This window comes from Hipposideros armiger, unplaced genomic scaffold (genome assembly GCF_001890085.2).
Source record: "Hipposideros armiger isolate ML-2016 unplaced genomic scaffold, ASM189008v1 scaffold_426, whole genome shotgun sequence".
Classification (NCBI taxonomy): Eukaryota; Metazoa; Chordata; class Mammalia; order Chiroptera; family Hipposideridae; genus Hipposideros; species Hipposideros armiger.
The window spans coordinates 80,522-103,070 of record NW_017731776.1 but is presented as its reverse complement, the minus strand read 5'-3'; the positions used below and the strand labels follow the sequence as shown (position 1 = coordinate 103,070).

The 22,549-nt window shown below is 59.4% G+C and overlaps 2 protein-coding genes across 13 annotated transcripts in view; one reads left to right on the top strand and one right to left on the bottom strand.

The window, feature by feature from the left end:
- Positions 1-9,261, top strand: part of TMPRSS6 (transmembrane serine protease 6) — a 46,229-nt gene extending 36,968 nt beyond the window's left edge. For all 6 annotated transcript variants that reach the window (XM_019664645.1, XM_019664643.1, XM_019664644.1 and 3 more), the window contains 5 exons: positions 894-1,010; positions 1,342-1,510; positions 2,839-3,110; positions 5,385-5,521; positions 6,062-9,261. In XM_019664645.1, coding sequence (XP_019520190.1) covers positions 894-1,010; positions 1,342-1,510; positions 2,839-3,110; positions 5,385-5,521; positions 6,062-6,220 — 854 coding nt within the window. In that variant the 3' untranslated portion in view covers positions 6,221-9,261. The remainder of the gene's footprint in view (positions 1-893; positions 1,011-1,341; positions 1,511-2,838; positions 3,111-5,384; positions 5,522-6,061) is intronic.
- Positions 9,262-9,352: 91 nt separating this feature from the next.
- KCTD17 (potassium channel tetramerization domain containing 17) lies at positions 9,353-20,207 on the bottom strand. Of its 7 annotated transcripts, XM_019664656.1 has the most exons (9): positions 19,947-20,203; positions 18,668-18,776; positions 16,358-16,449; positions 15,266-15,361; positions 13,248-13,373; positions 11,786-11,879; positions 11,517-11,591; positions 11,073-11,163; positions 10,014-10,182 (listed from the first exon to the last, which is right to left on the bottom strand). In XM_019664656.1, the coding sequence occupies exons 1-9, from the start codon at positions 20,154-20,156 to the stop codon at positions 10,113-10,115; spliced, it is 963 nt and encodes a 320-aa protein (XP_019520201.1). In that variant the 5' UTR covers positions 20,157-20,203; the 3' UTR covers positions 10,014-10,112. The 7 variants fall into 7 exon arrangements, with proteins under 7 accessions (XP_019520194.1, XP_019520201.1, XP_019520197.1 ...); XM_019664652.1 differs by lacking the exon at positions 11,517-11,591 and having other exon boundaries at positions 19,947-20,198; XM_019664649.1 differs by lacking the exons at positions 11,073-11,163; positions 11,517-11,591 and having other exon boundaries at positions 9,353-10,182; positions 19,947-20,194.
- Positions 20,208-22,549: the final 2,342 nt, after the last annotated feature.

Here is a 22,549-nt window from a genome sequence, read left to right as displayed (position 1 = left end):
GCAGCTATCCATCCTTCTAGATGTTTGTCAGTCTCTCTAGTGGACCATCAATCCTCCTAGCCGTTGGTCTGCCCAGTCTCCTATCTGTGTCCATTGTTTTATCCATCCATCCATCCATCCATCCACCCATCCAACCAACACTTGCAGACTACCCAGGGATAGGCAAGGCCGAGGGAGGAGGTGGGAGTAAAAGACACCAGGGATGCGATCCCAGCCCTTTGGGGATTATCTGTTCGTAAGAAGACATGAGGCTGACTCTGTCTGCCCAAAGCCTCCTGGACACTATGTCCAGTAGCATAGGAAGCCTGAAGGGTGGGGAGGAGATTAGGCAGGAAAAGCTTCCTGGAGGAGGCAGGCTTGGAATTGGGCCTTGAAGAGAGGTAACATTCAAATAGGCGGGAAGAAAGGAGACCAGGCGAAGACCAGGTGTTGGATCAGAAAGTTCTTCACACTGAAGACAGTGAGGAGCAGGTGGGTGGCTTGGTGTGGCCAGGACCTGGAGGAGCGCCAGGCTAAGAGGGAAGCCTTAGTCTAGTGGAAGAGGCTAGCTCTGCTCTTGCGAGCCTAGCCTGAAAGTGGAGGCCCAGTTCTGCCTTCAGGTACACCTGGTGGGGAGGCAGGACCCCAAATCTGAGAGGGGAGACATAGCCTTGCTCTCGACAGAATAGTCTGAGGTGGGTGGGGGAGTAGGAGGTGGGGGGTGGGGAAGGGACATAGCCTGCCTTTAGGAGACACTTAAGGAGCCTCAGGGGACCCTTCATTATGATCAAGAGACCTTTACCAGTCACCTCCTGGCCTCTTCCAGGCTCCATCTTCCCTGGGCCTTGTTTTATAGGCTCCCTTGGGCTCAGGGACCCACCCTCTGTGCCCTGCCCCCACCCCCTCTATCCCAGGGGTGCCCTGTGGGACCTTCACCTTCCAGTGTGAGGACCGCAGCTGTGTGAAGAAGCCCAACCCGCAGTGTGACGGGCGGCCTGACTGCAGGGATGGCTCGGATGAGCAGCGCTGTGGTGAGCCTGCCCTACCTGGCTGCTGGGGGGCTCCAGCAGGGTGGGGTGGGCAGAAGAGCCTGTGCACCCCCCGGGCCCTAGCATGTGGGAGGGAAGGAGGCGGTGCGACCCCGGGAAGCTGGAGAGAAGCTCACCATCTGCTCATGTCTCCCTCTCCTACCTTTGCCCCCTCATCTTGGTCCTGCCTGCCTCTTTCCCGCCCTCTGTCCTGCATGCTTTCCCTTCATGTTTTTTCTTTGCTCTCCCTCTGTCCCTCCCCCTTCTCTGTCTCATCGGCCTCTCTCCCGCCCCTCCGCCTCTGTCCATCCTTGTCCTCTCCCACCTCCCCCAGACTGTGGCCTCCAGGGCCCCTCCGGCCGCATTGTGGGTGGGGCCATGTCCTCGGAGGGCGAGTGGCCATGGCAGGCCAGCCTCCAGGTGCGGGGCCGACACATCTGTGGGGGGGCCCTCATCGCTGACCGCTGGGTGATAACAGCTGCCCACTGCTTCCAGGAGGACAGGTGAGAGGGAGGGCGTGGGGACCGAGACCCTGCGAGATGGGGTAGGGAAGGCCGTGGCAGGGCAGTGCGGTGTCTGAGCGCATCGCAGACCGAGGGAAGGATGGTGAGGAGCCCCCTAAACTGGCTGTTCCCACACTGGGGTTCAGTCCTGGCTCTACCATGAACAACATACTCTGTGACCCTGGACAGGTTGCTCATCCTCTCTGTGCTCTGCGTGTGGTATTTTGTTTTAAGTTGGGTCTGTGATTCATTCATTCATTCATTCATTCATTCACTCGTTCACCCAGTCAGCAATATTTGTTGTGTTCCTGCTATGTGCCAGGGGTTGTGCTAGATACTGGGGGTACAGCAGAGAGCAGAACTGCCCGGCCTGGTCATAGGCCATAACCTCCTCCTCCCAGTGTGCCTCCAAGCGGGGACATCTCACCCAGCCTCACGACATCGTCCCCATCTGCATGGTGGGGAGCTTACAATGCCTCCTTCCACCCCCAGCCCTATGTTCTGTGTCCCCAGACCCTACTCCCAGCATGGCCAGCCCTGGGCTCTTCTCACACCTCCTCTCCTGTCCTGGGTCTACACAGTCCCCAGTCAAAGGCCCGGAGCCGCCAGGGCACCCCCTTCTTATGTCCAGAACCAGACATCAGGTCCTCTCAGTGCTCCAGATGAACCCGCAACCACTGCCCCTCCACGCTGCCACCATCACCCCTGTGACCCTGGCAGCCCCGAGCCCAGCTGCCTTGTGTATTCTCTGCCCGGCTGCCCGGGGCTATTTCTGAGTGTGGTCTGACCACCTCGCTCTGTTTCACTCCATCCCTGGCTCCCCTCTGCCCGCAAGGTAAAGAAAGGCCTGGAGGCTGACCTGGCATCCAGGGGTCTTCAAGGTCTACTCTCTGTTGATTCCTCCACATTCAACTCCCACCCCCTCCTGGTGAGGACTAAGTCTCAGCGGGTTCACAGCAGCCCCGTCCATAAAGTGTGCAGATAAAAAGGAGAAAAATGCTTGCCAGATGCCTGGCGCTATGATCAGTTTTTACATGCGGGCTTATTGCATTCCCTTGGGCCCACAGGAGCAGCAGGTGCTAGTCCCGTTTCCTAGATAAGGAGGCTTAGAGAGGCACACATACCTAGCAATGGATGGAGCTGGGGCAGGAGCCCAGGCAGGCGGGCTCCCGAGCAGACACTGAACACTCCCACTCGCCAGCCACCGGCCTTCCAGTGCAGGGAGGGTATGCGTGTGGGGGACGGTATCCCAGGTGGGGACGCTGGCTATCCCGAGGGTCTGCAATGGGCAAAGCGGCCATTGAACGGCACACCCTCCCCGCCCCCAGCATGGCCTCCCCAGCACTGTGGACGGTGTTCCTGGGCAAGGTGTGGCAGAACTCGCGCTGGCCGGGCGAAGTATCCTTCAAGGTGAGCCGCCTGTTCCTGCACCCGTACCACGAGGAGGACAGCCACGACTACGACGTGGCCCTGCTACAGCTGGACCACCCGGTGGTGCGCTCGCCTGCCGTGCGCCCTGTCTGCCTGCCGGCGCCCTCCCATTTCTTCGAGCCGGGCCTGCACTGCTGGATCACTGGCTGGGGCGCCCTGCGTGAGGGTGGTGAGCAGGCCTGCGGGGAGTGGGGATGGGGGCCGCGGGCCTCCCCCAACATCTAGCCTGGAGGGGATGGGGCTAGGGGCCCCAGAGCTCCAGTCCTGAGGCCTGCTAGTCCTGGGATTATGTTGGGTTGGATTTCACAGAAGAAAACAATCTTTAACTACCCGTGGGTCCCTGCCCTCCTGGCCCTTCCTTACCCTGAAGTGCATTTAAGGAATACTGAAATCATGGAAGGTTATCTTGGGGGATGCGTGTGGGGTGAAGGGGCAGGTCAGGAACCCCACAGCCCGCAGGCAAACTCCAACCCTCTGCTCCTTGGCCAGTAGCGGGTGGAGATTTATGTGTGTGTGGGGGGTGGGGGGGTGGAGGTGGCAGGAGAGACTCTTAATTAAGATTGGATTTTAGAGGGACATGGTTTAATTTAATCCACCCAATAACCTTAGGGGGTGGGTATTATGGCCCCATTTTATGGATTGGATAACGGAGGCTCAGACATTTAGCAGTTGCTCAGTCACATAGCCAGAGAGAGTTGGAGCAGAGACTAGAACCCAGGACTGCCTGACCCCAGAACCCCTGCTGTTCCTGCTACTGCCTCTCAGAAATGGGGATTCTCCCCTTCCTGCCTAAGCTGACCACAGCTGGCCATCCCTAGAGGACACCTCTCAGTTCTGTGAACACAGGCCTGGGCTGGCAGAACCACAGCCATGCCCTGCACCCTTTGTGGTGGTGGTAGCTTTAAAAATGCGTACAGTGGTTTACAATCTGGGAACAGGCAGGACTGTGGAGCTCATGTATAGGTGGGGAAACTGAGGCTCAGATGAAAAGTGACTGACTTGTCCAAAAGGATGACAAGTGAGAAGAGTGGTAAAGCAAGGGTTGGTTCACTCGCTCATTCGTTTGTTCAGACACATTTTTTTTTTAATTGGGGAATTGGGGAGGAGGACCATCCAATTTGTTGTTCTTCAATCTTAGTTGGGAGGGTGCCAGTCACCATCTGGCTGCCTGTCGGCAGCTTGTGGCCTCTCAGCTCAAGGTGCTGTGTTACAATCTTAGTTGCGGGTGGGCGTAGCCACCATCCCATGCAGGAGTGGAACCAGCAGCCTTGTTGTTAAGAGCGCACGCTCTATCCACCGAGCCATCCGGACAGCAGCTCAGCTCAAGGTGCCAAATTCAGTCTTAGTTGTGGGCGGGCATAGCCCACCATCAAACAGGCAGTCTTGTTGTTAGAAGCACGTGCTCTCACCAGCTGAACCATCCTGCCACCTGTTGGCAGCTCAGCAGCAGCTCAGCTCAGGCTGGGAATCGAACCGGCAGCCCTGTTGCTCAGAGCTCACACTCTTAAGCTAACTCTTCACCAACTGAGCTACTCGGCTGGCCTCAACGACACGTTTTGAGCACCTACTATATTCCAGCCATCGAGTTGGGCTAAGGGGACACAAAGATGAGAAGAGAACATTCTTCAGGGAGACAGTGCTAAGAGCTGACCTGGATGGGCAGGTACAGGCAGCCTAGAGGAGGCACCTACATAGGTGGAGTCAGGGAGGCTTCCAGGGGGAGGGGCAGGCTAAGCTGAGGCTTGGAAGACGAGTTGGCAGTGTCCTGAAGAAAGGGGAAAGGCATTCCCATTAATGGACAAGTGGCAACCCAGGGAGCCCTGAGAACACCCAGCACCGGAGGCAAGCCCAGGGCAGGTGGGTCTGGGTGATGACGGGCAGGAAAGACGGGCGGGCCTCTTGGCCCACGGTAAGGGTCGTGAGCCAGGGCTTCTCCTCGGACCTGTGCTTTAGAACCACCTGAGGGCGTTGAGAAAAACACCGCAGCCCTGGCCCCATCCCAGGCAAACAGACCATCTCCAGGTGGGACCAGGCACAGTGCATATTGAAGCTCCCCTGGGGTTCTATCCTCAGCCCCTGCAGGGAAACGCTGGGCTGGACAGTGGAGAGATGCTGACGAGTTTTAGAGGGACACTGAGGGGTCAGATGTATGCTCTGGAAAATTCCCCGGGGCAGTCACAGAGGGAAAGCTGCCATGAGGCCTCAAGCAGGGGGAAGGGAGGGGAGGTACAGGTACAGACAGGCTTTGGGTGGGACTCTGTCCCATGGACGGCTCACAGGGGAGCCAGAACAGGGGATCTGAGGCAGAGCAGCAGGGGCTGGGCAGGGTAGGAGGTGAAGGGGTCTCCTGAGATTCGAGGGGAGTAGTGGAAGGAAGAGTGGGAGCTCCCGGGCACCTCAGATCTTCTCACCTCTGCCCTCTGCCTTTGACCCCACCGGGCAGGTCCCACCAGCAATGGTCTGCAGAAGGTAGACGTGCAGCTGATCCCGCAGGACCTGTGCAGTGAGGCTTATCACTATCAGGTGACACCCCGTATGCTGTGTGCCGGCTACCACAAGGGCAAGAAGGATGCCTGCCAGGTGACTCCCGTGGGGCTGGGCGACAGGAGGGAGAGGGCGCCGCTCACATCTCCCAGGGCCTGGCCTTCTGCTCACGTTAGCTTGCTGAAGCCCTATGGGCTCCCAGCAAGGTGGGGGGTGGCTGTCCCCACTTTACAGATGATGCAACTGAGGCTCAAAGAGGTTGAGAGACTTGCCCCAGGTGGCAGGCCACCAGTCAGAAGAGACCCATTGAGGGCAGGTCTGAGGCTCCAACCCAGTTCTGCGCCTTGCTCCTTGCCCACCGCAAGGCACTTTGCCCAAGGTGACACAGTAGAAAGGACTGGAAGGAGCAAGCCCACAGAAGAAGGCAGAGGCGGATGGAGCATGGGGACACATCCTCAGTTCCATGACAGCCAGGACCCGCTGGAGGCCAGACCAAGTTGCAGGGGAAGCAGAGTCTTCAAAAGGCGATACCACTTTCTCGCTGTCACTCAGGAAGCCCCCAGCAGTCAGGAGCCTCGCTTGGAAAGAGAGTACCCTCACCCTGATGCAACCCTGTCTCTCCTCTCCCCCTTTCAGGGTGACTCGGGCGGTCCACTGGTGTGCAGGGAGCCCAGCGGCCGCTGGTTCCTGGCGGGGCTGGTCAGCTGGGGCCTGGGCTGCGGCCGGCCCAACTACTTTGGCGTCTACACCCGCATCACTGGTGTGATTGGCTGGATCCAGCAGGTGCTGACCTGAGGAGTTGCCCACCAGCAGAGCTGGGCCCACCTCCCAGACTGAGTGCTCAGGGCAGCCTCCAGGCGGGGGAACAAGTATTCTGGGGCGGGAGGGCCTTTTGGCGGCAGGAGGTGGCATCCCCTCGCCCGGCCTGCTCCCTGGCATCGCCCCGGAGAGGGCACGAGGAGGGAGGACGGCCCTCAGCTGGTGGTCAACTTCCCCGGAGGACGTGGGATGGTCACCAGGCCCAGCTGGTAGACTCATATCCAGACTGTCACCTCCTGGTTCCCTCTCCTCTTTCCCCTTCCTCCTCTGCTGACTTTGGGGGGAAATGGTTCAGCAGCAAAAATGCACTTCCAGGTCCCAGCAGGAGTGTCTGAGCCCCTCACCCTCATCCCCGTGCAGAGCCTGTATGGGCAGCACCCTCTCCAGAGAGAAGATTCCAGCCTGCGAAGCCCCCAGCCTCACTTGAAAGGGGTGGGGGGTGGGGTGCTCAGAGCCCTGGAGATAGCCAAGTGGGCCAGCTGCCACCGTGAGCCAAAGGGTGGGGTGCTCGGGGATGCAGGGTCCTCACCCCCTGGGCCTCCACTGCCCACTCTCACCTGGAGGTGAGCTCAGCTACCCTGTGGAATAAAGCCGTCTGATCCGAAACCCTGTTCTGGGGATTGAATGGGGCCCCGGGCACCAAACCTGGCTCCAGGAGCAGCCCCAGGAAGGCAACGGTTTGGTCACCCTCAGGTCAGAGTGGGGAACGGGGCAAGTGACGGGCTCCTTCTGGAACCCTGGGAGGAAACGGGCTCAGAAAGGCTGAGTCAGCCTCACGATCACACCAGGGGCGAGGAAGGGGCCTGGAGCAGGCCTGTCTCCTGGTTCCCAGTCTACCTCCACCCCCACCAGCATGACACTCCCTTTGAGTTCTTTCTTCAGCAGGCATGTCACAGGTTCCTACTATGTGCCAAGTACTGTGCCAGGGGCACAGACATGCACAGAACTTGGCTCCTGATCTCAGGAAAGGTGGGGATGACTGACGATCAGTGTGAAAGGGCTTTGGGGAAGTCAGGGAAGGCTGCCTGGAGGAGATGAGACTTGAGTTGGGCCTCCAAGGTAGCCAAGGTCATTCTAGGCAGGGGCACAGCATGTGCAAAGGTATAGCGTTCCAAAAGAACATGGAGTATTAGGGAACCGTAAGCTGTTTTTAGTTAAAGAGAGGTTGAGTGGGGGAGGACTAAAGAGGAATTGGAGAAGGAGGGCAAACAGATCAGATGACAAAGAGCTTGGAGTTGAGCTAAGGACTTGACCTCGGTGCCCTGGGGAGCCACGGCAGGCTCTACAGCAGGGGAGTGACACACGAGCAGATTCACATTTTCAAACCACCACCGGCACCAGTGCGGAGGGAGGGAGAGGCAGGGAGGCTGGCGAGGTCACCGGGCAGGGGAGGATGGGGCCTGGACTGCGAAGTGCAGTGGGGATGGACACCAAGTGCCTCAGTGGATGGGGTGGGCTGAGGGAGGAGTCACCCAGGACCACTCCCAGGGACCTGGCCGGTGGAGGACCCACTGCCTGACCCGGGGCACCTGGGGAGGGGAAGGCTGTGGGAAGGTGTCATGAACTTGGGGTGCCTCTAGGAGGGAGGTGTCCAGGAAGCAGGCGGAGCTTGAGAGAGGCTTGGAGGGGTTTCAGAGCCACCATCGATGGAAGGTGACTGAGGAGGTAGGGAGACAGAGACACCGCAGACAGGCCAAGTGGGAGGCTGGAGGGGAACTGCGAGGGGTGGAGTCTTAGCACCCAAAGCCATGGCCTGCGTGGGGAGAGCCATGGGGCCAGGCCCTGAGTCACTGGTGCCTTCTGGGTGCAGCGGAAGAGGTGACGAAGAGGGGAGTCAAGTGCAGACAAGCCTTTCTTGAAGCCTAGCTGGGAGGGAAGGACAGGGAAGCCTCGGGGACTTAGACTTGAGGGGGTTTTAAAGACAGGGAGCTGCTACATGTCCACGAGTGGATGCGGCAGCTTCTGCAGGAGGGGGCGGAGCCAGGGGGCACAGTCACCTTCCAGGTCCTATCTGTGGGAGGGAGCAGGTGGCAGGTAGAGCGGACACTATGGGTGGACTCCTTTGGGGTGGGGGTGGGATTTCAAGCATTCCTACCCCAACAGGCTCTTAGGGTTCTCAGAGGGGCAGGCAGTACAGTGCGTTGGGTGCTTTGCTAAAACACACATCTTGGGCCTCCCTCCAGTCTTAGTCAGAATTGGGGGTGGTGGTGGGTAATTTTTAACAAATCTCCTGGGGACTCTTTTGCAAGCAAAGTTGGACACTAAAAGTGAGGTCAGCTTCAGCAAGCAGAGAGACCCTAGGGGAAGTGGTGAGGCCCCCAGACTGCTGAGTGGTGGAGCCTCACCTGGCCCTGGGGAGGGCCTCTGCCTATGGGATCACTCACTGCTTTGCAGGGATGTCCCCCAGCAGCACTAAGCTAAGCAAGGCGGACAGTTAGCAGGACTAGGGAGGGGAAGGAACTGGCCAGGAGGGAGAAAAGGTGGAGTGGGTACCTTGGGTGTTCATATTGCCTGGGACTTGGGGCAGCGGGCGGAACAATAGGGAGGGGTGGAGGTGACCAAGAGGGGTCATCGCAGAAAGCAGAGGCGTCCTGGGGGCTTAGGATGGAGCAGAGTGGCCTCGGGCAGCACAGAGTGAACCCAGCAAGCGGAGTACCGTCTGAACAGTGGGCTGAGGCTGGGAAGCGGGAGGGCAGAGAACCAGGCCTGGGAGGACCTGGTCTCCTGAAGCCCAACTCCCTACCCCCTCAGTGCCCCCAGCTGGCAGAGGGCTGCCTGGAGGCAGGAAGAGGCCTGCATGACTCTAAGGGCTGGGCCTTGGAAGTCATCTGGCCCAACCCTTCACTTGATAGAGGAAACTGGGGCCCAGAGAGGGGTAGGCACCTGCCAAACTTCCCCCAGCAAGGCAAACTTGGTGTCTTCAGTGTCTGGCCACTGGGCGGAGGTCCAGCCACGACCCCCCTCTCCCTACACACACAGGAGTGACCACAGGACGGGGTCCCTGGGCTTTAGGAAAAAGCCGCATTACCTCTGGGTCACCCCCCCGCCCCTCGAGTTTAGCCCCTATCCTCAAACGTGGCTCAGAGAGAGGGAGGGAGCCAGGCCGGCTGTTTCTTCAGGTTTTATTACACGGTGGGGTCATGGGGTCAGGCACAGCTGAGCAGGACCCAGCCAGGAAGTCATAAACGCAGGAGGGCCCCTGGGCAAAGGAACAGAGTCCCTCTCTCCCTCATCACCAGTTCCTGAGTAGCCCCACTGCCCCTGCTGGGCCACTGCCCGCCTCCTCCTGGCCAGGGCACTCTGCCCCCAGCAGTACAGACAGGGTGGGAGCAGTCCAGGCAAAGGCCCAGTCCCCCACCCCTCTTCCGACAGGGCCACCTCACCCGCTTCCTCCCCCATCTATACCAGAATCTCTTCTGGGTCTAAGCAGGTCCTTCCCCCTTGAGGAAAGGGTGAAGGGGGTGGCACCCAGGGTCTGGGGCTTACGCTCCTCGAGGGAGGGCTTTCTGAGACCCTGCTCTCTTAGATGGAACCTCACAACAACCCTGTGAGGTAGGTGACAGGGAAGAGTGAACCCATGTGACACTCGGGGACGAAGGCTCAAGGGGGGGATGTGACTGGGCCAGGAAGGATTGTATCCGCCATGCAACTAGGGGTCTCGGGGGAGGGGACATAGGGGCCTGGAAGACAAAGCTGGACAGCGCCACACTTGGGCCACAGGCAGGTGGCTCTGCCCAGGGGTCCCAGGGCCCACCCCAGAGGCCGGGGTAAGTCACAGCCCCGCAGGTGTAGACAGAGGTGGCACTGGGACGAGCGCTTCCTCCACCTCGAGCTGGGGGCCCACCCCGTGGTACAAAAATAAAGGACTTCAGATCGGAACCCCAAGTCCCTGGAGGTGATCTGGGACCTCACATCCGGGTGCCTCTGGCTTGTAACAGCTAGAAAATAAGAGGGGAAGAGGAAGGGGGATGGGATGGGGTGGTCAAAACACCGGGAGGGGGATGAGGGGGTGGGGCCAGTGAGGCGCCAGGTGAGGGCAGAGAGGAGATTGAAATGGAGGAAGGGAAGGGTGGGGGAGACAGGGAGAGAGAAAGAGGTAGGTGAGTCACAGGGTCCCTTCTGGGAGGAGGGAGGGGAGCTGAGGCCCAGACCAGGTGGATTCAGAGCCCAGGAGGGGGAGCAGGCAGGGGACCCAGCTGCCTGTCACAGAGCCCCAGGCCCCATCCTGGGCTGGGTGGTGGCTGCCTACTGGGCCAGATTCTGCCAAGACTCTGGCTGGGGGCAGGGGTGGGGGTCAAGGCCGAGAGAGGCAGGTCAGAGACAGCAGCTCTCTGCTCCCATTTTAGAGGCAACTAACATTTTAGAAAGGGATAGTGACTTGCCCAAGGTCACACAGCACAGACAAAATGGAGCGGGTTGCAGGCACCAGGCCAGGGCTTTTTCTGCCACCGGCTCCGGCGGACGCCGTGTAGGCCAAGGGAATCCAAGTGTGGCCTGTCCTTCCCACCCCCGCAGAAACAAGGATCCCAGCGCCTGCTGTGAGGCTGTAATACAGGCACTCCTGTGTGCAGGGGCGAGGCCAAGGCACGTGGCTCCGTTCCCTCCTTTCCCTTCCCTCCTTCCCAGCCTGGCTCTGGTGCTGATGGGCGGGTGGGCGTTTCCGCCCCCTAACTTTCTTCTCCTCTCAGAGCCTCACACCCAAGGCCAAGATGGGCCGAGAAACTGGTGAGGGGAGAAAACAGCTGAACGTTTGGCCCAAGTCCAAGGAACAGGAGCTGAGCACCCTCCTGGCTTCTGCCCCTCCCTCCAGCTCTGCCAAGCTACAAACCAGGGATGGCAGCTCTGGGGGCGGGCGAGGGGCCGAGGGCAGGCCCTCACTGCGAGCGCAGCCTCAGGTCTGAGGGAGTGCAGACAGGAACCTGCAAGGAGGAAACGTGAGGAGGCGGCGAGGAGGCGAGGCGCTGGGGCGGGCTGGCCAGGCCTCAGAGGTGCCCGGGGGGGTCGGCGGGCCCAGAGGAGGTGCAGCGGCACCCCTCCTCCCTAGGCCGGGAGGCAGGAGCTGCCAGAAGGGGTGCAGGAGGCGGCAGGCAGGATGCTCTGAGATGCAGGGCCGGGGCGCCCAGGTGGAGGGCGCAGGAGGCTGGGACCAGGGCGGCCCCGGGATGGAGGTGTGAGCAGGCAGAGAGAAAGCCCGGACAGGGGCAGAGAGGGAAGAGGCAGGGTGCAGATGAGATCCAGGAGGAAGAAGAGGTGCATGAAGATGAGGCAGGACCTCCAGCGGGAAGCGGAGGAGGAGCAGGCGGTGGTGGGAGGGAGAAAAGGTTAGCGGGATCCTGAGATGACTGGGCTGCAAAGAGAAAGTGAGAGAAGGGATGGTTATGCAGGTGAGGCGCCAGGCGGGCGGCTGAGCTGACCCTGGTGGCCCGCCCCCCAGCGGCCCCCGGCCCCCCAGGTGCTGCGGCTGGCTCCGGCAGGGAGCTGCGGGCGGGCGGGAGGCTCCGGCTTGTATTAGCAATCAGTCTCCTTGGGGGTTGGCTGCACCTTTCTCCTGTGCATCTGCCTCCACCTGCACCTGTTCCACCTCCACCTCCTCCTCCTCCAGCTGCCGCTCCTCCTCCAGCTGCTCCTCCGTGCTCTGTGGACCAGCCGGCGGACCCAGGGAAGAAAGAGTGGAGAGCTAACGCGGGGGCCTGCGGGCGGCTGTCCCCATGGGCCCCAGCTCATGGCGGGCGGGTGGGCTAGATGAAGGGGGGCCTAGAAGAGGGGAGGGCTACAGCCAAAGAAGCTGGGGCCTCTCGTCCAGTGTCCTGGGAAGCCTGGGAAGGGCCTGAAGAAACCCGCAGGATGGCCCTGCTGGGGTGCTCACGGGTCAGTCTGGCTACTGCTGCACGGGGCAGGCCGGGTGACGGGTGGAAGAGGACCAGGGTGGGTACATGGCTGGGGCCCTTGAGGGGCACCTGGGAAGGCCCCCTGTTAGGAGGGATAATGAGAGGGCCCCATTTTAGGAGGTCAGGGAAGGCCCAGGGAAGATGGCTCTCAGATCTGGGGTGCCAGCAACAGGCTCTGACATGCCAGGTCCCGAGGCTTTGGCCCAGAGAGGCAGAAGCAGCAGGCTCACTCTCCACCCTAACGAGGCAGTGCCAGCCACTGGCCCTGACGGGGGTGGGTGGGCAGGGGAAGTCACAGGACAGGGAGGCAGACAGACAGACAGGAAGCCGGAGTTTATAGATTTCCAACGCACAGGGACAGGCCCCAGAAGGAACGGTCTCCCTTCTTCCCAGCTGGCTTGCTGCCTGTTCCGCTGGCCCTAGCGAAGGCCCTTGAGGCGTCCAAACAGCTCTGGGTCCAGGGTGGACCTCCACTCAGGCCCCTCCCCACTGCCAGCTGATGCTGCCTCACAGGCCAGCGTGGAAACACAGGGCTGGACCCCACGGGGTTCCGGAGCCCTCTCCTGCAGAGTGCTGGAGAAGGGGGCCCGACAATGGGGCCAGATTAACAAATCTGACTTCCCCGCCCCCGCCCAGGCCCGCTGGGGACATCTACCCGCCCCTGGGAATAAACTGGCCATCTGGATCCCAGAAGTTCCAAGCCCGAGAGAACATGGCCCACCCTGCTCACTTCTCAGAGAACACAACGAAAGTGCTGAGGGGACGGGACTTGTCCAGGGTCACACAGCGCATGGCACACCACGCCCAGACTCCTAGTCCAGGGCACTCCCCCTCGTGCCACGCTGCTCCGTGGCCACCACGTGACTACCATTCAAGTGGCATCTAAGTCGGTGTTGCCGTACCCTCGGGGTGGTCCCATCTCACCGCTCCCCCAGCCTGGGCCTGGGTAACTGGCATGAGCAGACAGGACCATGGGTGGCATGGGATGGATGGCATTGGCTGTGACCAGGGATTATGCGTGTGCAGCAGGAGGGAGAGAGAAGCAGCAGGGATGGCTAGGCAGAGGGCAGGAGGAAAGGGAGGAAAAGGGGGCAGGCTGAGGTTGGGGGGCTCACCTTGGTTTTGCGGCTCGAGTCGGAGCTCAGCCCGTGTGGGGAGCTGTGGAGTTCCTTAGACACCACACACAGGAACTCTGCCTGGTCCTCGTTGCCGTAGTTGTAGGAGGAGCCAATATTCACCAGCTGGAGGGGAGGCGCACGGGGAGAAAGATGATAGGTCGGGGTGGGGGGACAGTGGAGAGGGACGAAGTGGCCATCAGCATTTGTCAAGATACCAACCTGTGTCCCCATCTGGCTGTTCTGCTCCGGCCCATCCCTGGGTTTCCAGAGGATACCACGGAGCTGAAAGTCAGTCTCCCCCACTTCCCCTACCGACACCTCTGGTGTGTTTCCAGAGCAGCTTCCACACCTGGCTCGGCTGGGCCTGGGCCCTGCAGGAAGGCGGCAGTATCGGTGCTGCCCCTCGTACCCCCACCCCCAGCCCAGATCTAACAGGTCACTTCCTAAAAGCAGGAGGCCTGTAATGGGCAGGCTGTCGCCTTCTGTCCCAGAAGTGGCTGAAGCAGCCCTAGAACCAGACTGGCAGGGTGGAGCCCCATAGAATATTCTGTTCACTCTTGGAAGCAGAGGTAGGACCGGTCACCCTCCTCAGGCCAGGGGGCAAGTGACCAGTGACTCCTGACCTACTGGCTCGGCCTCTGAGAATCCATGCAATTGCCAGACTCTGGTAGGCTCTCAAGGGTGGCCCCACCTATGTTCTGGGGTCCCTAGAATAACCACACCCATAGGACCCCCCTCCGGCTGATAAAGACCCTGCACATGGTAAGTTTCACTCAGCTCTCAGGGACCCTCATGCAGCAGCAGAGACAAAAACCTCAGCCACCATGCCATACGAGGCTTGGAGAGGTGGTGACCTGTTGGAAGTCCCAGAGCCAGGAAGACTGGGACAGGAGTTAGAACCCGGGACCCCCAGGCCTCTCCGGGTCTTACAGACGTAAATGCTTCTAATTGCATGATGTCAGCTCAGTCCTGCCCTGGACTAGGGACTTTATCAGTGATCCTTCTAATCTTCCTGACAGTCTTGCATCAGATAAGGAAACCGAGGCCCACAGCGGAGACATGACTTGCTCAGGGTCACATGACACGTCACTGTGGGGCCTAGATATGAATCAGGCCTCTGGCTCCTTTCTCCACACTGCCCAGGCCACCCGAGGGAGCCTGGCCTTCTCCCTTCTTCAACCTCCATGTGCAGGGGAGCATGGGTGGGTGGGTATGGGCAGAGGCCTCGCCAAGCCTTTCTCCTTCTCTAAGGGCAAATCTGACCTCAGGTTAACTCGCTGGCTCTGCTCCTCTGGAAACCTGAGACAGGTGAGACACCAGCTGTATTACTAGGGCAACGGCACTTACAATAAAAATTCCTCCTGATGGGTAACCTGCATCTAGACTGGGAGGAACTAGAGGTCACTACCAAGTCCTCAGGGGAAGTCCCTGCTCTGGGCTTCCCTGAATGTGGCAATGTCTGTAGCTGGACATGTCCCTCGCAGGGACCCTGGAATCTGTGCCTGTGGAATTGTTCCAGGTGTTGACCCAAGGTGGACGCCACTCACCTATGTGAATCTCGACTCCTTGCACCTGAGCGAACGGTCACTTGGGGGCCAGAGACTNTGGCAATGTCTGTAGCTGGACATGTCCCTCGCAGGGACCCTGGAATCTGTGCCTGTGGAATTGTTCCAGGTGTTGACCTAAGGTGGACGCCACTCACCTATGTGTATCTCGACTCCTTGCACCTGAGCGAACGGTCACTTGGGGGCCAGAGACTCGCTCGTACCACCATGTAGACTGCCACTCGGGTACTGTGAGGACACCCACCGAGAAGGATGCCCAAGGCTGCCCTGCGGCAAACGGGGCTTCTATCCTCTCTCCATTTTGGTCAGTCTGCTGCCAAGTGTGGCCTTTCCTAACCCTATTTAGTTTGACTTAAGAAGACCCCCTGGGTGGGGGCTGCAGGGAGGAAGGGGCCTGCTTTGCCCGGAGACTGCACGGTCCCAGGTGTGGCCCGCAGGCCCCCAGCCCACCTGCTCGAAGCGCCAGCCGTCAGACATGGTGGAGACCATCTGGGTGAGCTCCTCCTCTTGGCACTGCAGCACACGGTACACATGCTTGGGCGGGACCTGCGGGCAGAGGGGCGCTATGGAGGGCACCTGTGGGAGTGACGGGCACCCCGGCAGGGGGATGAGCACCTGCCTCTCCCCCCAGGCCACATGTCCTTAGAAAAAGAGAAGGAAGGGAGCGGGCAGGGCGGGAAGACGGGAGCCGTGTTTTGAGACGGGAACTAGGTGCCGAGCACTTGACATTCGTGATCTCACTTAATCTTTCCAGACACTCTATGAGTTATGGGATTTTCGTGGAGGCTCAGAGGGGGTCAGTTACTTGCCCAAGGTCACCCAGCTAAAGGGTGGCAGAGCCAGAACTGAAACACAGGTGACATAAGAGAGGCGGGAGAGGCTTGGGGGACATTCTGGGTCACTCATTGAGGCAGGCCCTCCAGGAGACACAGAGCCTCCCCGCTTCAATCTGGGGCTAGGAGATGGTGCCTCACTCCCTGTCCCTCCCCCAACATGTCTCCCGAACGAACGGTAAGCTGAGAATCATTTCAGCTCCTCCAGCAGGCTGATCACTGAGGCCCAGGGTCCAAGCTTAGAAATGCCAGCTCCAGCAACTTGTGCTGTGCCCACCAGGGGACTGCCTGATCCCACAAAAGGGACAATTTACTAACCCCCCCACTGCCCCCTGCAAGGCCCCCTAAACCTCCACACTGACCCCATTTTTCCTGTGAGGAAGGGAAGGGTGGGCCGTTCTCAGCACCTCTGTACTCCGCAAGGTTACAAGATCCAGAGAGGGGTGTGCTTGGCCCAAGGTCACACACTGAACAGATCCAAGGTGGGGATAGAACCAGCGTCCATCTCCCAGTCTGGGGCTTTGCTGGGCAGTCTGGGTGCCGGACAACCACCCCTCCTCTTATAGGATAGCTCAGCCTCCCCAAGGGAAACCCTGTTCTGCTTCTGCCAACCTTTCTCCCGCCTCCCGCTCTCCCTGCCCACCTCCCTCTCCCCACCACCCCCTGCGCTGGCCACAGGTGCTGCCCTGCTGCTCCCCTGCTCCCTGACCTGCGTAACCGTGTAGTCCTTCTCCTCCATCCGGTCTTTGATGATGCGGATCAGCGGGCCAATGTTGTAGAACTCCGCTTCTTCCAGGACCCCTGGCACAGACAGAGCCACCCCCAGGTCACTCCTACTGCCCCCATGCCTTGCTCTCCCGTTGTCCCCTCTACCTCCAAACCCACCTTCCTGCTCCAGTCACACAAGGGTGACGGGCATCTCTGAGCTCAGGGGTCAAGCAAAAGGGAATATTTCCTTCCTTGGGTCCCACACGCCTCGTGGAAGGGGCGAGATGCTGCCACTCAGCTGCCCCACATTCTACTGTGCTGAGTATGGTGACCGAGGGGCACCTGCCAGTCCCCTCATCGGGGGGCTGCTCTAGGGCTCACTGGGACTGGGCCCTAGGACGCCACAATGAGAAGGGCCTGGCTCACCCCCTATGTCATGCTCCCATTTGTGAAGCGCATGCCAAGTGCCAGGCGCTGTGCTAGGTGTTTTCCATTCTTTATTGCAGTTAATTTTCAGAACTAGAAGTCGGTACTTTATTGCCCCCACTGAACAAATGGGGAAACTGAGATCCAGAAAGAGAAGGAGTTTGTCCAGGGCCCTGCAGCCAGCAAGCGGTAGAGCCTGGGATTCAAACTCAAGGTCCTGACTTCACGGCCCACTGGAAATGCATACTCTTTGTTCATGAGCATATTCCCGACTCCCCCACTTTACAGTTTGCAAAACCCCTCCTGTGCCCATCACAAGCCCTGGGGACATGCGGGAAACACGCATTATCATCCTCATCCCGTTAAGGGAACTGAATCTTAGAGACTAAGCGAGTCACATCTCCAGTGAAGCAGAATGACCCAGGCCTTGGGACTCCCCTAAGCTCCTTCAGGGCAAGGACCCTTCATTTCCATGGTTGGCCTCTGGGCTCCTTGGAGACAGGGCCCATGTGTGATCTACCCTGTTGTCCCTGGTGCCCACACAGCGCCTAACACAAAATAGGCAGTCAGGAGCGTTGCTGCCTGAGTGTCCCTCGTGGAGCCCTGCAGATGACAAACAACTAACATTGCGTCACTGCTCCAATGCCAGGTACTGCGCTAAGTGACGCATGTGTATGAGCTCCGTTATCCACACTGCAAGGTGGGTGCTCTTGGAACCCCGTTTCACAGATGCAGGCATGAAGGCACAGAGGAATGAGTGACTTTCCTGGTGTCACACAGCTAGTACGTCTCCTCCCAGGTCCCCCAGCCCCCTGGATGGGGGCCCTAGCCCTGTCAGAAGGTGCCGAGAGCGACAGGCATGGAGAAACCCAGAACCTGTAAACGGGTATTGGCTGTGATGCAACTGGAGTGTTTGCCTCCCCTCCCCAAGGGACCTGCTCTGGGCCCGGCCCACACCCATGGTACCTGTGCCCCCAGAAGCTGTGGGCCCTGCTGAGCCAGCGCCTATGGTGGGCTCTGATTTTGAAGTCCTATTCCACTGGGGACCCACTAGGGGGACTGTGGGACCCAGTAAAGAGGGATGAGCCGTGCTAGACACCTACAGGGCACAAGCACCGGGACTTAAGACATTCGTTGTCGCAACATATGCCTTCCCCAGTGTAGCTCACCAGTCCCACTTTACGCACATGAGGAGACTCAGAAAGGAAAAGTACTGTATTCAAGCGGGCCTGGCCAGGTCAGCTGACCCAGAGCCACACCCTGTGCCCCAAGGAAGAGTTGACTTGGCACTGACTGTAGTCCTTGCCCCGGCTGGGGCTCTGCCAAGAGGCCATTCCCCCAAGCATGGCTTCCCCCCATTTGTTGGGCCCAGAAGTGGGCAGCTGCAGGGCCTCGGCCACCCAGGCCTGGGGGAGTGGAAACCCTGTCTGGGGAACAGGCTCCTTCCTTCCACACCTCCCCCCACAACCAGTGCTGTCCTGCAGAGGCTGCTGGATTTTGGGAAGAGCCACCCGTGCCACCCACCTGGCTGGTTGCATCTGAGATACGGGATAACCCTGCCCTGCTTCACCCCATTCACACCTGGCTTCCAGTCGCCCTGGCTCCCGCTAACCTCGGCCGTGTCACCTCCGCCACCTCCCCAACAGCACCCAGTGAAAGCTCGGCCCAGTCAGCCTGGCCGAGCCCCCAGGCTCAGCCTGGGCAGAGGCTCTGGAATGCAGCCCTGTCAGAGATGAGAAGAGGCAGGGAACACGGGAGAAAGCAGATGTCCCTCCTGGCTGGGAGAAACGGCTGTCGGCCTCCACACCAAGCCTGGCAGGCTGCAGGGCCCTGGCAGGAGGCAGGGCGAGGATGCGGGCCCAGCCAGCTCCCTGGACCAACTCACCCTCCTCCGCCATGTCCTTGTCCAGCACCAGCTTGCCATGCCGCAGGAAGTTCAGGATGGGCCCGAAGTAGGTGGGGTCGCGGTCGATGAGGTAGGCCCCGGTCTCGTCCTGCGGAGGCGAGGGGAACAGGCTGTGAGAGGAGAGGAGTGGGGCCTCGCCCCTGCCCACCCCTCACGTCAGGCCAGGTGAATGACTGAAGGGGGGAGGGGGGATAGAGTCTGTTCTTCCCTAAAATGAAGTGGCATGATGGAGCAAACGGGCTTTGGGGTCAGATACACCTAGGTTCAAGTTCCGCCTCTGTCTTCCTGACTGTAAACTTAGGCCGGTGATTTGACCCGTCCTGAGCCTCCCTCCTCTCCCCTATAACTAGGAGTCACTGTGAGCACCCAGAGAGGTCTCAGTGACACCTGACGCAAAGTAGGGCTCAGTGATTGCCCCTCTTAGAGGCTGTTCCCTTGAAGCCAGACCTACACTGTCTCCACCAGATCCCCAGTCATTTTGGGGGTTTGCAGGTTGCCAAAGGAGCTACTCTCCCTGGACACCCTCAGCCTGCAGGGCGGCAGGGCAGGCAGCAGCACGACTCTAGAGAGAAAACGGAGCATCAAGAGATGAGGGGACTTGCCCAAGGTCACGGCATCAGATGGTCAGGGGATGGGAGGAAGGGGGCCTTAGGAGTCATCTCCAGACCAGACTCCTCTAGTTCCAGACAGGAGGCCGAGTCTGGAACAGGGAAGAGTCGGACCTCAGGTCATGCGGGCCGTTTACAGCAGAGCCGGGATGGGACCCCAGGCCTGGTGCCTGCACGGCCAGCACTCCTCCCAGATGAAGCCCAGCTCAGAAGGCACCCCGGGCCACCTACACCCCAAAAGGCAGGGAGAAGCAGCCTCAGCCACCCCTTCCCCAGTGCAGGAGTCCCGTTTGGGAAGGGCTGAAGGTCCTACGAGTCTGTCTGTCCCCACAGTCCCAAAGTAAGGGGGAGAGTCCGATCTGACCTACCAGCCTCCTCCCCTAGGGTGGGAGCCCAGGGCAGCGCTCAGAAGCTCCAAATGGCCGCGGCCTGGCGTTGTCCCGTTGCCAAGGCAATGGACACATTCCTCACTCTCAGATCCACTTCCTCCTCCCCTCCTCCAGCCAGTTCTTCCCGCCTCCGGCTCTTTGTAAATAAAACTAACTGGCTTCCCAGTCCGGCGGGCGGGCCAGGCCGAACAGCCCCGATTCCAGAGAACTGAAGACCACCCCCCGCGCCCCCCCCCAGGCCGCCCACCCCGCGGGCCTCACCCGGTCGGACTGCAGCTCTTCCCCCTGGCACAGGCGGCTGAGGAAGGACTTCTGCTCCCGGCACAGCGTTTGCCGGGTGGTCAGGAACACCGTGCCCCCCACGTTGAGCCGTACCCACTTGCCCCAGCTGCCCGCAGCGCGGCCGCCCGCCCCCGCCGGCGGCGCTCCCTCGCCGGCCTCCATCCTCATAGCTGGCCCCGGCGTCTGCATCCTCTGGGCTCCCGGCGGCTGGAGGCGGGCAGGTACCGTGCGCGGGGCATGCCGGGAGCTGTAGTCTGCGCCGCCCCGGCTGGGGTGACCCGGGCGAGGGTCCCCGGATGCCATCAATCTGCCTTCCCCAGCCCCGCCTTACTTTACCCTTCCTGGGAGGCCCACAGACCGGGGTCTCTTGAGGAAGCGCGTGGGCCAAATGACTGTGTGTTTGGGGAAGGTCAAGTTCCAGTCACTAGGAAAATTGTGACTGATACCCCAAATCAGCAATCCTCTCATTTGTTCTCCACATTATTAATTTCCCTTTGTCCAGGCTGGATTTTCAAACAGTTGATAAATATGAAAAGAAACGTTTCCCTTCCAGAATTCTATAGCGTTTATCTGTATCTGTTTTCTAATATTCTGTCATGCTGCTCTTTGTGTGTGTGTGTGGGGGGGGGGTTGAAGGAAGAGGGGCTGGGTTCTTTCCCTACATCAGTTCTCTGAGGGCAACATAGTTGGGCTTAAAGTTGACTGAGCACCCACTGTATTCCAGATGCTTCATGTATCTATCTGTATGAGTCATTGAAGCTCTCGGCAGCTCTGTGAGGCTGCTGTTACTGTACCCATTGTACAGATGAGGGTTCAAGTGAAGTGACCTTCCTGACTCACGCTGGTGAGCAGCAGGCTGGCACAAACTCAGGAGGATTCCAAGTGCGTTTCCACCACCAAGGCCCCCTTTCCTGCGCCCCTCGTGGGCTACCAGTGCTCCTTGGGAAATATTTCTAGGGAGGAAGAGTGGAGAGGGCACTAGATCCAAGTGGTCTGGTTTATCCTGAGCTGGGTTTTCATCCTGACTTTTGTAGGATGAGCTGCGGGGAGACATCTTGGCTTTCCCATCTGTAATTCAGGAGGAGGAGGAGGGATTGGTTGTGTGGGTTCCTTTCTGAGCCAGATAACTTGGAGGTGGGACTGACATAGTGGGTACTGCAGGACGGGGGAGGAAGGCGGCTTCTCATGTCAGAAGGGGAAACTGTCCTCCTTAATTCCCTCTCCTCCATGTTTCATTCCTGGTCCTGGATTAAGGGGGAGGGGTCTGAGGCGCCCCTCATTGATCCCAGGGACACACACACTGGGCAGCTGGGGAAGGTTCCCTGTTACCACCCAGACAAGGCTCTGTTTTCGCCATAAAGCTTTTCCTCTTGGCAAGGATTAGGTCACAGCTGCTAGAGTCCTGTTCCCAAGAACGCACCAGTATGTTCTTGAGCAGCTTCCTCTCTGAGTCTCAGTTTTCTTTCGGAAAATGGGAAATATAGTAGCCCTAGAGCATTGTCGTGAAGACTAAATTATATCCTATCTGGAAAACACCTGGCATAGTCCCTGGCTTTTAGTACATTGACGGAATGGAGTCCAAACTCATCTTGAAAGATCAGCAGCTCTCCTGGCGCTCCGTGAGCCCTCCATCATTGTTAGCTAAAACAACACTAGAGCAAGAAATAGTTTTTTATCCGCTTACGGGTTGCAGGCAGGGAGTGACATGGTCAGATTTACAACTTAGATCACTCTGGGGGCCAAGCCCAGTGCCAGGGCTCATCGTCATGGTATCACAGGAGCTGTCCTGTGGGCTGGGGCCCTGGAGGTGTCAGTGGAGGCTGGGCCCGCATCTTTGGTATCAAAGCGGAGGGGAGGCTTTGACTGAGCCAGTCTCACCAGGCTCCTTCCTCAGAGGCCCCCACCTATCCCTGGACACCTGCGTCCCCTCAGCAAGCACCTAAAATGTTCCCACCTAAAGCAACAACCTCAGTGATGAGGGCCACAGCTAAGAACCATCTGGCAGGACCCAAGGCTCTTAAACAGAGCTGACAGATGCCACCACATCCTTGCCTGTGTCTGGGCTCTGTCTGGAGGAGGCCATGTTTGGGTGACAGAGGATGAGGAGGAGGGGCACACCCACCGCTGAAAAGGACTCTCTACCCCTTCCTCCCACCAGCCAGCATTCAGTGACTATCACTGTTTGTTGAGCGCCAACTATGTGCCAGACACAGAGATGAATATGTCAGGGGTGGTTCCTGGCCTAGAGGGGGCTTCAGTTGGGGGGCTGGGTCCAGGAGGCTTTGACAAAACATGGAGTCCCAGACAGTCCTGTTTGTAAACATGGACTGGCATTCTTCATATTTTTTTGCCATCATCCCCATTTAGAGGATAAAACCAAACATTCCTTAGATGCTAGAGATGATGGTTACCCTGGAGCAGGGCCAGACTTCAAATGCCTGCCCATTACTTTGCCCCTTGCTTTTTAATATGGCTCTGAATGTGACTTGAAAGTGAGCCCGGACAGATGTGGTTAAGGGGCACAGACTCCCAGACAAAGAAGCCAGCCCAGGCTTTGTGGCTTGCTAGCTGGGTGACCTTGG